The 14,282-nt window shown below is 39.6% G+C and overlaps 3 protein-coding genes across 3 annotated transcripts; 1 reads left to right on the top strand and 2 right to left on the bottom strand.

Moving 5' to 3' along the window:
• Positions 1-3,130: 3,130 nt before the first annotated feature.
• On the bottom strand, positions 3,131-10,459 carry Atg5 (autophagy protein 5). Its single transcript, XM_017235897.3, has 6 exons — positions 10,193-10,459; positions 10,037-10,136; positions 9,873-9,978; positions 9,519-9,744; positions 9,307-9,412; positions 3,131-3,465 (listed from the first exon to the last, which is right to left on the bottom strand). Exons 1-6 carry the CDS (start codon positions 10,343-10,345, stop codon positions 3,347-3,349), a joined length of 810 nt encoding a protein of 269 aa, XP_017091386.2. The 5' UTR covers positions 10,346-10,459; the 3' UTR covers positions 3,131-3,346.
• A 554-nt stretch (positions 10,460-11,013) lies between these two features.
• Acsf3 (Acyl-CoA synthetase family member 3) lies at positions 11,014-13,320 on the top strand. Its single transcript, XM_017236035.3, has 4 exons — positions 11,014-11,223; positions 11,286-11,475; positions 11,536-11,981; positions 12,045-13,320. The coding sequence occupies exons 1-4, from the start codon at positions 11,146-11,148 to the stop codon at positions 13,182-13,184; spliced, it is 1,854 nt and encodes a 617-aa protein (XP_017091524.2). The 5' UTR covers positions 11,014-11,145; the 3' UTR covers positions 13,185-13,320.
• Positions 13,321-13,369: 49 nt separating this feature from the next.
• On the bottom strand, positions 13,370-14,282 carry LOC108121748 (antigen 5 like allergen Cul n 1). Its single transcript, XM_017236037.3, has 3 exons — positions 14,140-14,282; positions 13,673-14,076; positions 13,370-13,611 (listed from the first exon to the last, which is right to left on the bottom strand). Exons 1-3 carry the CDS (start codon positions 14,269-14,271, stop codon positions 13,395-13,397), a joined length of 753 nt encoding a protein of 250 aa, XP_017091526.2. The 5' UTR covers positions 14,272-14,282; the 3' UTR covers positions 13,370-13,394.

The raw sequence follows: 14,282 nt of genomic DNA, 5'->3' as shown, positions 1-14,282 counted from the left end.
CCACCGCTCGAGTTTGCTGATCGCTGATCACAGATCGCAGATCGGATCTCGGATCATACTTATTGTTTTTCACGTTTTTTTTCCCTTCTTTAGATCGCCTGCCAAGAAATTTTTGTAATATAGGGTATATACAATAAGAATAAATATCAAGAGTGGTCCTTTATACATATCTATGTACTTATATTTATATCAAAAGATAAGGTAATCTTAAATGAAATATTAAAATAATAAATAGAGGAGTACCAACCCACAAATTCCTATAAGGATCCAACTGGTAAAGGTTTCTATAACATGAATTGAAAAATTATAATGTACCTACCCATATGTACTATATATATGTATATAGGTTATAGAAATACCTTACCGAAAGGTAAGGTGAAAACAAGAATGAAAAGTATAGCGAAAATTGTGTGTCAGAGGAACACATACTTACAGGTGGAAAATACAAAAACTGAAAAACTGTGGGTGGCGATTGTCGATGATTGCAAAATTTAGATTTATTTTCGCGATGCCGTGTAAGCTTTTTATTTTTCTTTCGTTTTTCCTAATTTATTTATGGGTTTTTTTTTTCGTTTTTTTTTCAGCCACGTGACAAATTTCCGACGTAGGATTTATTTTTTTTTGTTTTTGTACATAAGACCAAAGCAGATAGCCGTTGGCTACAAAGTAAATTTGGCCAAGAAAGAATTTGTTTGCAAATGTTTAAATAACACTTACCCCAAACCCCAACCCTAAAATGAGACGGGGATGTAAGCATTACGAAATATTTGGAAAATTAAGCCAAAACAGGAAAAGCTTTCAACAGGATGCTTGGGTGGCTTTTCAGTTGACCTGGTAATAAGCACCACCTATAGACCTGGCCAATTAACATATATAGACCTGGCCAATTAAAATCCTTAAAGAAACAAGGTCATTAAAATAATTATGAAAATTTCGTACAAAGTTGGAAGCATGTGCATATGTAGCTTTCAAAAATTTCAGCAAAAATAAAAAAAATTACTTTATGGCATATGATTGCCAAGAACCGCATCTTATATTTCCATATTCTACCATTATTCTCTATACTTTATTTTTATCAATATATAGGGAATCTAAAATGAATAAAAGCATTAATAAGCATAAAAATGGAGTTTAAATCTAAACTTTTCCAAAGAGGGAGTTTCTACCTTGTTGGACCCAAAACCTGCGGTTTTTTCTAGAATTTTTTTCTTGGAAAGTATAATAGGTATGAAAATGGAATTTTCAGGCAGTTGTAGAGTAATGTTTATTGAAGTTACGCATTTTTTTTGGGGTCAATAATGGCGGCATGCGGAAGTCGTAGAGTCCTTAAAAAATATCAGAAACGCAGAAGACAAATATTTTCTTATTCTGTACTCTTTTCCGCATCCGTGGTATCAAAATGAAGAAAAAAAACTTAAAAAATGCGGAAATTATGGTGTTTTGAAAAAACTTATAGACTTTTTCATCAAATTTTCCTCACTGTTTATTATATTAAATAATTAACAATATTTTATTAAACAATTTCCAATATTTTTCACCATATTTTTGTACCAAGGATGCATATGAGAAAAGTATCTCAATTTATGCGGCCTGTAGGACTTTCACAAACTCGAACAACATGGTTTTAAGAAAAACGTTTTTGAAAACTTGAACACGCGGACCCCTGAGCTTGACGCCGGTCCACTAAACGAATGATTACTTTCGTAATTCAAGAGGTTTCGACTCAAAATAGGAGAGTAAAATTAAAACATGTATCTATCCGGAAAGGCAAAAGAATAAATAATGATATTGATATAACTTTAATAGGTAAAAACCCCCCGTGGAATTCATATATATATACAGCAAATAAAATCTCGTAATCGCTTTTCTAAAGAAACAATAAACAAAATCATAAAATGAAAGTTTTCACTGCTTTAAAACTAGGATGTTTCTTTTAGACAATTCCTTTATTTTCCAATAAGACATTTGACTAATTCCCTATTTTTAATCATCATGGACATCCCATTCATAATAAAAAGTAAACTTCTTTGAATATATCAAATAAAGTTTGATCGTAGGCGATGATAGAAAGATAAATAGCGATGGGAGCATGGCCATACCGCTTCATATAAAAATATCGATGACAAAGCTATGAACTTTCGATAGGATAAGCTTCGCGGGTTGGTAATATTCAAATATTAAAAATTGAAAAAGATTTGAAAAACACATTCTAAGTTTAAGAAATAGTCATTTATTATATGTATGGCGATACATCAATGTCCTTGTAGCCGGCGAATGGATCCATCAAAACATTGATAATTTTCAAGTCCCTCTTTGGCCAAAAATTCTTAAGAAAAGTAACTTTATTTTGGCACGATTTCTACGTTATCATATTTGCAGTTTATTTTTGGGCTCCGACGACCTCTGCCGAGTAAATATGCCAAGACAAATATGTACAAATAATAATCGAATACATCATTTTCGAGTGGTAACTAATTATAGATCGACGCTCTTCAAATAATTCATTGAAATAGAAGGAAGATCGGCGATTTGGCGGGCCTGGCCGAAAACATATTGTGTAAGGTCCGCCTGGAGGACGGGTACGAATATAGAGTCTATATTATAGACTTATACATAACCATAATGTATTAAGCTATTATCTTGACAGGTGGTTAACGTGCGATCGAAAGTGATAGCGCGCCCACACACCCGATTCAGGTTACTCCTTTAGGTACTGTTAGGGCTTGTCCAATTTCCGGTGGCTTAAGAGTATCTAGGGGTAAGTTGATCGATCGGCAACGTCTCAAAAGTGAGGTCCATACTTTTTTTTTTTTTAATAATTATAGGACTTTTAATGGCGCAATCTCAATATTTTATATTTCCAGCTTTTATTTACATTACCAGCCGAATACAATATACATTAATATATATAAATTAAGCGTTATTTTATCTTATTTAATATAATTATAATGAGAAAAAAACCAAAAAAGGATGTTCTTCAAGTCTAGAGATTAGTTCCAGCAGATGATCCTGATCAAAAATATACATACTTTTTAGAAGATGTCTCATTTTTAAAGATTATACTACCCCCTGAAAGGTTTCTAAAAATTTAAAATAAATATTTTTGGCTTTTAATCAAACCCAATAACTGATAGATCATTTAATATATTTTTAAATAAACATATTGTAATTATTACACACCGACAAACATTACAATTACAACTTAATTATAAATATATCATTGCGTACATGTACATACGTATAGAAACATATAAACTTGGGATTGGCTGGAATTAAATTAATTAAAGACACTCACACACACACACTCAGGCATACATACTTATACATAAGCTTAAATATATAAAAGCTACAAGGTTTTGTAGTCAATCGATAAATGCAGAAAGTTGTCGGGATAACTCAAGTGTTCCGACAACCATTGAAGCTGGGTCTCCTCATGAAGATCGATACCATGAGTTCGGCAACCAACTGGAAATTGAAGAGAGTTTTATTTAGAAGGTAATATTATAATTTTAAATAGTTAAAATAGTTAATTTACGTAATAACTAAATATCAATAGATTTAAATAATGAGGCACCGCCCTCTCATAATGAATGAGATCAGCCTGAGAGATTACTTTAGCCTGATAGGATTTCTCGATCCACTTAGTATGTATATAGTATGTATAGTCACATCAAATCTAATCATGATCAGTTTCCGAGCCATGAAGATAGATTATAAATACGCTTCCCAACGAAATTGGACTTTTATTGGGAATCAGTTCACGAGCTTATTGGAAAAGTTGTTCCCACAATAGCGTCATTTTTAATTTTAAATATCATTATAGATTGTCGATCGCCAATTGCCGATGCCAGGTGATTGCCAATGTTCTCTCGATAGGAGGTTTTTTTACTTCGGCAGCTATACGCGTAGATTGTTGAATAAAAAAAAAAACATGGAAGATATACATATGCTGTGTGTATGACAGTTTGCTTGATAATGGCTGATTACATGCGGTGGAAGTGAGATAAGGTTTTTGCAACGAGCGAGGTCAAATAGGGTCCAACACCGATTCATGCCACTGCAGCTGAGATTCCTAAGCATTACGATGTATATATTATATATATATATATATGATCTTTTAAAAGAAAGAGTGGAGTGGCCATCGAAAGAGAGGGCGCACGTTGGCGCCAACCAGTCTGAAAATATTATTAATCCCATTTTTTATTATCGTTACCGCAAACTTGAAAAAATAAATAAGCAACTTGGACTTGGAGAAGTGCGGGAAGGGGCCTAACTGGGGAAAGTAAAGGTGGAAATAAAGCATAGTTCATTGCTAAAAATAAAATCGTTCTACCGATCTGATAAGGCGGCCCAATTATCATTATCACTTAATAGATTGCATTCCATAAATCGATTAAAAAACGAATAAACGACAAAAAAAACCTATAAATATACATATGTATGAAGACCAGTTTCAGATACGATTTTAAGCCATTTAAGAAATGCCTACCAAGTCACAAGATTCAAGATTCAAGACTTCAAAGCACTGCATTCACTGCATTGCCAAACTTTTCATCAAAATTATAATACCCTTTGCTAGGGTATAAAATAAAACCCTTAAATATATGTACACAAGTGTGACGCCATTAAAAAATCCATGCAAATAAATTGGCTTTTAATTTTGTTCATGTGTTTATTTTGATTGAGTTATAAAGTCAATCCAAAGGGGCCGCAAGCGATGATTTTCAGCGGAAAGAATTATGGATGGATTATTACCGAATTTGTTGACGGTGCAGTTGGATTGTGAATTAAGGGGGTATACGCAGTTGCAAGACACAAAAAAAATAGAAATTTTTAACATATTTATACTTATTTCTTTATTTCTAGACTTAAGACTTAACTAAAAGCTACTTTTAAGACGATCATGTAATAACATTTTATTTAAATATAGTTTTATTTTATTCCACTTCTGATGAAATTTCGGAAAATTTTGCTATGCGGTGATCTCGTTTTTGTCAATTTGCAATAAAAAAAATAAAATAAAATGTGTTTGTTTCTTTTAAAGAATACATTAATGCATACAGATGAAGGAAGGACTCCAAAAAAATATGGCCTTTCGAAAAAACGAAAAACGACGAAAAAATTTCGTTATTTGCTGAAATTTTGTTATTGAATTGTCGAAAAAAATAGTAATTAATTTTGAAAAATAAATTCCTTCATTCATTACCTGGGGTATATATCCAGGAAGATTGTGTATTAATTTCAAACCAATTCGTTTATCCATTTTGGAGAAATCAAGATTACAGATTTTAGAAACCCTGTTTTTAAGGAACTCTGACATGACTATAAAAATTAAAGTATAGGTCCGAAAATATATATCGGATTGAGTTCAAATTTTGAGAGGAGATGTAAGATATAAATATATATATGTAGATTAAAATAAAAAACATAGTTTTTTTTTTTATATTTTTTTTAAATCCTAACTGCGTATAACCCCTTAATTGAATCACTTCTTTCAGGGAATTTAAAAACTTGCAATGGGATTATGGCAAAATTAATAATAGTTGGCCTTGGATGGCTTTAGTAAGTCTTTGGGTTAACGAAAGCACTTCTAGTACTGCCTCCGGTGAGGTGGTCATGACCAGCAAGTGCCGCAACAACAAGGCCGTACAAATACAGCTGGTGCTGCTGCTGCTGCTGGTGCTGGTGCAGCCCACCCCAAAGAATGAAGGCGTGGCACCGCCAATTGTCACGCCGGCGGCACACCATTAGCGGTGTCCTCTGATACGATCCGTCAGATACAGGTAGAACAGAACCGAGAAAGTCCAGGTTGCAGTTCGCAGGTTGCCATTGTTTGTCTGATTGACGAAATGCAAACGAAAATGTGTCGGAATGGGACTAAGTAAACGCGATAAGGAAACGCGGAGGATGGTCAGATGGTGGGGGGGGGGGCCCATTTAGAATCCCATCTAGAATTTATCCAAATATTTCCCTCAGTGCAGCGATAAACATTGAGGTGCGATTCGAGTTCTGGAAAGAGTGGGAGGGGAGAGCTGGGAAGAAACATTAGACGAAGGTGGCGGCGGGAGGTGCCGACGAAGGTGTAAATACAAATAAGCGGAGGTGATATCTCAGAACTTCCTTTTCACACATCCGAGAGCGCACCCTACCTACAACACCAGTACAAGTGCAAATATAATTCCAATTACTGGGCACCCTAAACTCCACACCATTTCAGAGATTGTCAGTTTTAGATAATACTACTATAGCTATATACATAGATCTTCAAAAAGTTAAGTAAGAAACAGTAAAAAAAAAATTAATAATATTACATTAGCGGCATTTGCGGATTGGAGAAGGTCTTGGAGTTGGAGGCATCTCATTAAAGCCCCTACAGCAGGAGCCGCTGGAGATAATGGGGGATGGGGCACTGCCCAGGGAAATGCCTTCTTTTTTTTGACGCCTCTTTGATTGTTTCCTTTCTCGTTTTTTTTTTTTTTTGTGGCTGCCACTCATTTCGTGGAATCGCATCTACTTTGAACCTTCCACGTGTCGGCTCCCTCCATTGTGTTTTTTGAATTTTATTTCAATTTAAATACCATTTTCTATGAAATCGCACGCACAGCATAGCCCTACGTGTGATCAGCATCAGCATCCCATTTCTAGCTGGAGTTTGCCTAATCTTGCCGCCTCTGACAGGCAGGAGTAGGCATTGGACTATTGGAATCTTTGAAGACCGGAAAGAGAAGACTCTAAAAAAATGAACAAATCTTAAAAGGCAAAAGATCTTACAATTTTGCTTATATTTTTTAATCTTAAAAGGCCATTTTAATTAACAGCTAACAATTATAACAAAAAACAAGAAAAGATGGCTGTAGTCGAGTTTTTAGACTATATTATACCCGGTACTTATCTTTTCCAACGTCACTTTAACTAAAATTTTAATTATAAAGGTATGGATTCTTAGAAAAAAATGTTTATAAAACACTTATGGCTACTTATACTTATAGTTTGAGGGAAAAGAAACAAACGTAGCCCCCTTACTAACCCCTACGGCCGTACTACCGATTCAATAGGGAATCTATAACTAAATCTCTGATTTAAAAAGTCTATAAATCCTCTAAAAATAATCCGATTTGGCTGAATTGCGCGAATATCTGCGCGAATATCACACGAGTTCAAGTTCCAAATCAGATAGTTCTATATTTTATAGTCTTAGAGGTCCACGGATTCAAAATTTTAGACCGTATGTATATCTCTTAAGGTATATCTCCTTTAAAAATCTGACGATTTGGATAAAATTTGTTTTGCAGATATATATTAACTATAGAAATAGTTTGGAATCAAACGCTACAATGACGCTACAGAAATCTTCAATTTTTAAAGACAGAAGGGATCGTGTCAAAGTTTTGAAACACATTTAAACTGCTTGGGGATTATAGAAGTCTGCATCCCAAATCCTATAGCTCTTATAGGAATCCCAAATCCTATATTATAGTAGTCTCCATCACAAATCCTATAGCTATACCTCCAACAGTCTCTGAGATCCACTCGATCCATACGGACATGGCTTTATAGACCCAAGAATATAAATACTTTATACGACTACAATATACCCTTGTGCTCTACAAAGAACCGGTAGTATAAAAGCACCACCTAGAAAGGAGATATGTTTTTTGAAACAATTTTTTATTGAAGATCCTCTGAATCGGGCATTGAAGTTGCGCCATCGGGCTTAACTTGCCAGCAGAAATCTGAGCTATGCAACATTTTACTTGATCCCGTGCCCCCGAAAGGATATACGTAGATTGCCTTGGCTTGGATTTCAAGGCCCACTTAAGCGAGGCGTGGCAGGAGTACACAGGCGACACAGGCCAAAAGAAAACATGTGACCTTTGGGAAAATACGTGTCGATGGGATAATATCCCTAAATCATCCTCAGCTCTGGACCATCGTCCTCTTCCTGTCAATTGTTTGCCAAAAGCGAGCTCATGTCTCACCTTTGGGATGGGAAATTCCTTGGATCATCGGATGATGGTGGATGGATGGATGGATGGATGGATGGTGTGCAGCGAAGGCCGTGCAAGCATGCAAATAAAAATTTCACACCTTGACGGGTGTGCACTGTGTGCACTGTCCAGATATGGTCCGAACCAAACAGGACAGAACAACAAAAATGATTACAATGTGAAACACCTGGGAAATACCCAGACTTTTCATACCATATGCGCACTCGGCACCCGGTGATGTCTTCCACTCAAAGGCCACTCGATTGTCTCAATGAGAAGAGAAGAGAAACGCAGCAAGGAATTAAGAATCGAGAAGCAAACGGACCCGATAGCACCCAAAACGTTCCCGAAATCCCTCACAATATAATTTGTAAATCCCAGCCGCAGGTATTTAGTTCCGCCTTTTGAATTCCCAATGCTATTATTGCACCTAAGCCACCGCCACCGCCTCCGCAAGGAGTCGCACTGCACCCATCTCTTTCACTCTCATGGTTAGCAGTTAAAGCAGCTATCTCGCTCTACATCATGCTGCCTGGTCGCCAGGTTCCTGCAAGGTTGTTGCAAGTTCCGGATATAATACAAAGTATTATTCTTGATTTAAACTTAAAGAATATAACTCTAACTTAGATTCTAACTTAAAGCTAGTGGCTGGTGTTACTCTGGACTAGAGACTAGACCTTCTGGCATCTTCTATTGTTCTATTTCATTATTTTTACACTTTGAATGGATTTCCCTTGTGCTCATGACTCGAAGGAGGAGGAAAAGGGAACCTCTGCCTGCGGCGTTCCTTCTAGCGATCCGATCCGATCCGATTCGATCAGGGTACGTTTTTCCACCACCCCCGTGGGCCAGCATTGTTTTTGAAAATTCTCTTGATTCTGAATTTTCCACTTTACAGTGTTGTGTGTGTGTTTGTGTTGTTTTTATCCTCCTCCTCTTCGGCATTTTTGTTCACTTGTGGCATTGATGAATTGAAGTATGATAGCCGAGTGCCGCAGGGCGCATATCTGGCTGTTTGGATGGATGGATAGATGGTTGGATGGATGGACGGTTCTTTTGTGTTATTCAATAGAAAAAATAAGTAAGTCGGACCGGGTCGTACGTATAGATACAAATGCATCTAGCAGATGAATAGGCATGCACTTGGCCCTGCCAGACTGACTGGCACCTTTTCCTAATTTCAAAGAGACGCTGCGTCTGCCCCGAAGGCAATGGTTTGTCTAGATCTTCTTTTTTTTTTTTGTAAATGCTGCTATGTATGTATGTGTTTTGAGGGAAATTGATAGCTGCCGCTGCTTAGAGAATAATCAAAACTCACCTGCTTTCAGCCTAGGTGTCGATAATTCGGCCATCAGGTCGGCCAGACTCTTCTTTTGTCCACTTTCCGTGATCGGCGATATCAGTTTTTGCGTGTAGGTAAAGTCCTATATAAAATACATAATACTGATTACAATCCATTCGCTTGGAACTGAACTAATCTGATCTGATCTGATCCGAATCAAAACCGATGCCATTCGATTCGCCACTCACATCGTCCGCATATAGGCGCAGGGGAATATGCTTGAAAGACTCTTGATCGCCGTACGGTTCCATTAGCCTTCGATTGACTGCCCAAAACTGGTCAAATTTGTCATTGACGAGGCCCAGCCAGAGCTGGTTGTGATCCTTTTTCTGCATTGCCGAAATTACGAGACCACGATGCTTGAGTACGTCTGCCTCCTTAAGACACGACATGTAGTGCGATTCCAGCAGCTCTCTGCAAGATATAAACAGTGGGTATAAGTTTCGAAACAGTCTTACAATTATATAGGCCTGTTCCAAACTTTTCTCGCACTTAAACCTAAGCCGGAACAGGCCCTAATGCAGGTTCAAAGGAATATATACTTGGAGTTGAGCTTGACAAGCGTGTCCTCGGGAAATTTGGAAAAGTGTATGGTGAGGCACCAGGGCGTGCTGTCCTCCTCCGGATGTAGCAGGTCATACAGCACACCTGTGAGTATAAAAATGTAAATTCCATTTTATGTTATTCCATTATATGGAATACCCACCAATTGGATAGTGCAGACGCAGTGGTGTGCCATTAAAGTCGAACCACACAGCTCCATCCTGATACTCGGCGGATATATAGCGTGAAAAGTACTTTCGCACCTGCCAACCCAATCAGTAAATTAATAAATATAACCCGCTTATATTTGTTTCCCTACCTTGTCGGTCACTAATGGCAAATAGCTTAATCGAGATATCATTAGGTAGAAGGGCTCCGGTTTAATGCCCACGATTTCATCACGATCCGCCTGAAAACATATCCCAATTTGACCCTCCCAGATCATGCGCAACACCTCGCGGTCGTGGGCCATGCTGTCCTTTGTTTTAATGGAAATTCTCTTATTGTTTTTGTTAATTTCCTTAAATCTTATTCGCACAATACGACTTTAGAACAGTGTGGTAACTCTGCGCTAGCGATGGGTTGCACCAGAATACCAGTTTGTATATCGATAGTTGCACAGTGTTGCAAAATCTTAGTGGGACCAACTAGATAATACCAAATGTGGAGGAAAAATACTGCTAAACTACTAAATATACTAATACAAACACTAAAATACAATTAAAATAATAATCTCAACTATATCTTGACCTAACGCAGTATCTTCTCCCTCTTTCTCTGGGATCGCTAAGCGGAGTGTCTGTGGCGCCAAATTTAAGCTTTCGACCAAAATCAGTGTGGCCAGATACAAACATAGTGTGTTTGTACAACACTGTTTACAATACTGAAAGAAAGTGCTCCATGGTGGCGCGTAATTCAAACAGACTGACTATCGACCCTTGGAATAGCACTGAAATCCAAGTGTGGCTTCAAAAGATGTCCATATCTTCGCCAATTCTTAGTCGATCCTTGAGCGGAATACCCAAAACGCTTCCCTACTTAAAAAGTCTCTATCTGAATTAAATCTTTAAAAGAACCACAGGAACTGTTACTTGAAAAAAATCGTAAAAACCAAGTATGCCCTGGAAAAAATAGAACCCATTTGACTTTTCAAACGATAGCCACTGAAAGGCACAGCAAAATTGTGCTCTCCGCCTCCCCCACTCACCTCACTCACCCGCCGGTCCGCTGTTAATATTTTTTTTTTTTCCAAACTAATTTAAAAAAATAAGAATGCTGCTTCTACGCCGCTGTCAAAGGCTGAACCTCCGGCCATTAGTGCGCCTCTGTTCCGCTGAACTTATCCACAAGGTGAGTTGCCCACAAAGGATAATATTTCTTGAAGTTTCAATGGATTTTATGGATCTGCCTAGGATGGTTTTATTGAGAAGCTGCGACACAGCTTCGATGAGGACGAGCGCAGCAATCTGGTGGTGCCGTCGTTCAAGAAGGCCATGCTCTATCCGGACGAGATTGCCGTGAAGGACATCAATGGAGAATACACCTATTTCCAGCTATATCTGACCGCCAAGCGACTGGCCATACAGATATCCAATATATGCGGTAAGGAATCTCTCTATTTGGGTAATTATGTTGAAATGTATAACCTTTATCTTTTTGCAGGAAGTGCCTCCTTGTCGCATGTGACCTACCTCTGCTCCAATAATGCACTCTGGGTCGTCATCCAGTGGAGTATTTGGATCTCGGGCCAGGTGGCGGTGCCCCTGGAATCGAGTCAGGCGATGGATCAACTAATGCGCCATGCCTCTAGCTGCAAGACCAAGCTCCTGATCGCCACACCGGAGTTTGAGCCAATTGCCCAGGAACTGGCCCAGGGTCTCAAATCGGCCACGATCGTGCTGGATCACACGTTTGTTCCGACGGCGGAGAGCATATCATCCACGTCCATGTATGCCAAGCAGCTGGTGGGCACCCAGGGCGTTGTCCTAACCGAGAGCACCCTTCCTAGTGACTTTTATGCTGGAGCTCCGGCTATGCTGCTCCATACGCCCAACACTATCAACAATCCCAAGCCGGTGCTGCTCACCCATCGGAATATCGATGCACAGGTATGGAGGACATTAGGAATAGTAGTTCCATCAGAATTGAGTTTAAAAATCCCACTATTTCAGATGCGATGTTTGATTGGAAGTTGGCGCCTAAGTTCCTCGGACTGTTTGTTTCCCATTCTATCCATGAACCGGATGCAAGTCGCTGTCGGTGCGATTTTGAATGTTGGCGGCAACGTTGTCCTGCAACAGAAGTTCGATGGAAACAACGCCTGGAGTGCCCTGCTGGGGATCAATAGCCCCTCGAAGCAGCGTGTCAGCCTCTTTCTGGCCATGCCCATTGTCTACAAACGTCTGATAACCGAGTACGAGAAGATGTTCTCCAAGGACTCACGTATGGTCGACTACATTAACAATCACTGTCGCCAGAAGATCCGTCTGATGGGCACCGCATATGGTCTGCTCTCGGACGCGGTGTTCTATCGGTGGCGTGAGATTACGGGACAGAATATATACGAGTACTACGGGATGCTGGAAACGGGTCTGGTTCTGGGCCACACCATAGAGGAACCAGCGGCCGATGGAGGCAGAGTATCGACAATGGCAGTGGCAAGAGGAGGTGCCACCGGCAGTCCCAGCCGTAAAGCGGCGGCGGCTGCCCTTCTAAACGACTATCGGCCCGGGACACTGGGTGCCCCATTGAAAGGGGTCACTGCTCGTTTGATTAGCAACAATGGAGCCGAGCTTATAACATGTAAGAATGAACTGGGCGGACCAGTGGACCACGGGCTCATCCAAATGGCGGACATGGGCGGCAACATTGCACAAACGGTTATCGGAGAACTGCAGATTTCCGGTGCCCATTTGGTGGGCAAGACCAATGTCCCACCATCCGCTAACCAGCAAATGGAACCGGGCACCACCGATCAGAAGTACTCGAATGATGGCTTCTTCAAGACGGGTGACATTTGTGCCTACCAGGATGGTAATTTCCATTTTCTGAGCAAAAGAAGTGATGTCTTCACCGTCGGTGGATACAAAGTCTACGGTTCGGAGATCAAAAGAGTACTCATTTCCCATCCAAACATCAATGATGTCGCCGTACTGGGCATTCCCCATAAGTTGTGGGGCCATCGATTGGGCGTTATATGCATTATATCGCCCGATGCCGATATCGATCTGGATGATATTAAGACCTATTGTTTCCGTCATTTGCCGGCTCACAAGTGCCCATCCGTTTTCAAGACATTGGTGTCCAAGTAGGGCCCTAAGTGTCACCATGTTTTCTGTCCGTTTTCGAGTCCTGGTCTTCCAGAAGTCCCCAAAACAGTCGGAATTCAATGAAAAAATTCAAGTGATGATTAACCATGGTTGGTTCGCCAAAAAAAATAAAGAACTTTTCTAAAGACTTTCCAAAGATGTAGTTTTTATTTCAACTTTAGTTAGGAGGAGTCTCTCATCCAACTCTCATCTCTAGACACACAAAGCCGTATATTTGGCATCCAGGCCATTGGGACACTGAATTCCCGCCTCTGGGCAGCTGGAGTAGACCCGACGACCTAGGATATTGGTAACAGCATAATTACAGGCCACCAGGAAGTACTCAATGTCGTCCAAATAAAAGGATACTATGGCACATCCAACAGCTACGTTCTTCTCATTAATCAACACCATAAAGTGACCAATTTCTCTAGTTAAAGAGATTTTAAGATATATATACCATAGTTAGGATATATACTAATGCAACTCACTGGCCCTCTACTGGATCTGGAAATTTATTGAAATCCTCTTCGGTGACTGCCACATCCTCGTCCGTCCACTCGTTGAATCCTTCGTTGAGGATGTCTTGTACTGTCACTGGATCACCGCTCCCGAAGTAACCAACCATGAAAAGATTTTGTCCCGACTGGAGAAACTCCTGGGTATTGTGACAGGAGTCGTGTTCCATTTGACAACTTTTCACATTCAGTTCCGCCAACCTGGCCAGTTCCTCGTCCCAGTCCATGGTGCCCATTTTGCAAGCCTTTCTTTGGATTTTTCCCTGTCCACTGGCCCACTTGTTGCGTAGGGTGTTGTGGATCTGGACCATGGAGTCCTTGTCCTTTTGGGTTAATGGTATTAGAGTGGCGTTAGTGGGGCAAGAGCTGCCAAAGGCCTGTGAAAAGGGAGGGAGCTCATTTAACTTCTTAAAATAAATTTATTTTTTTTAAACACTCACTTCATTATTATTACAACCAATATGGGTAATACCTTTGGGACACAAACCCCTCGCACAGTAGTTTTCCCCACCGGCATAGGACACTAAAACCAGGAGCACCAACCCCAACTCCAACTCCCCAACTCCACACATTATGCCAGACT

The sequence above is a fragment of the Drosophila bipectinata genome, chromosome XL, assembly GCF_030179905.1.
Source record: "Drosophila bipectinata strain 14024-0381.07 chromosome XL, DbipHiC1v2, whole genome shotgun sequence".
NCBI lineage: Eukaryota > Metazoa > Arthropoda > Insecta > Diptera > Drosophilidae > Drosophila > Drosophila bipectinata.
Note: the sequence above shows the minus strand (reverse complement) of the source record. Positions and strands in the feature narration are given on the sequence as shown.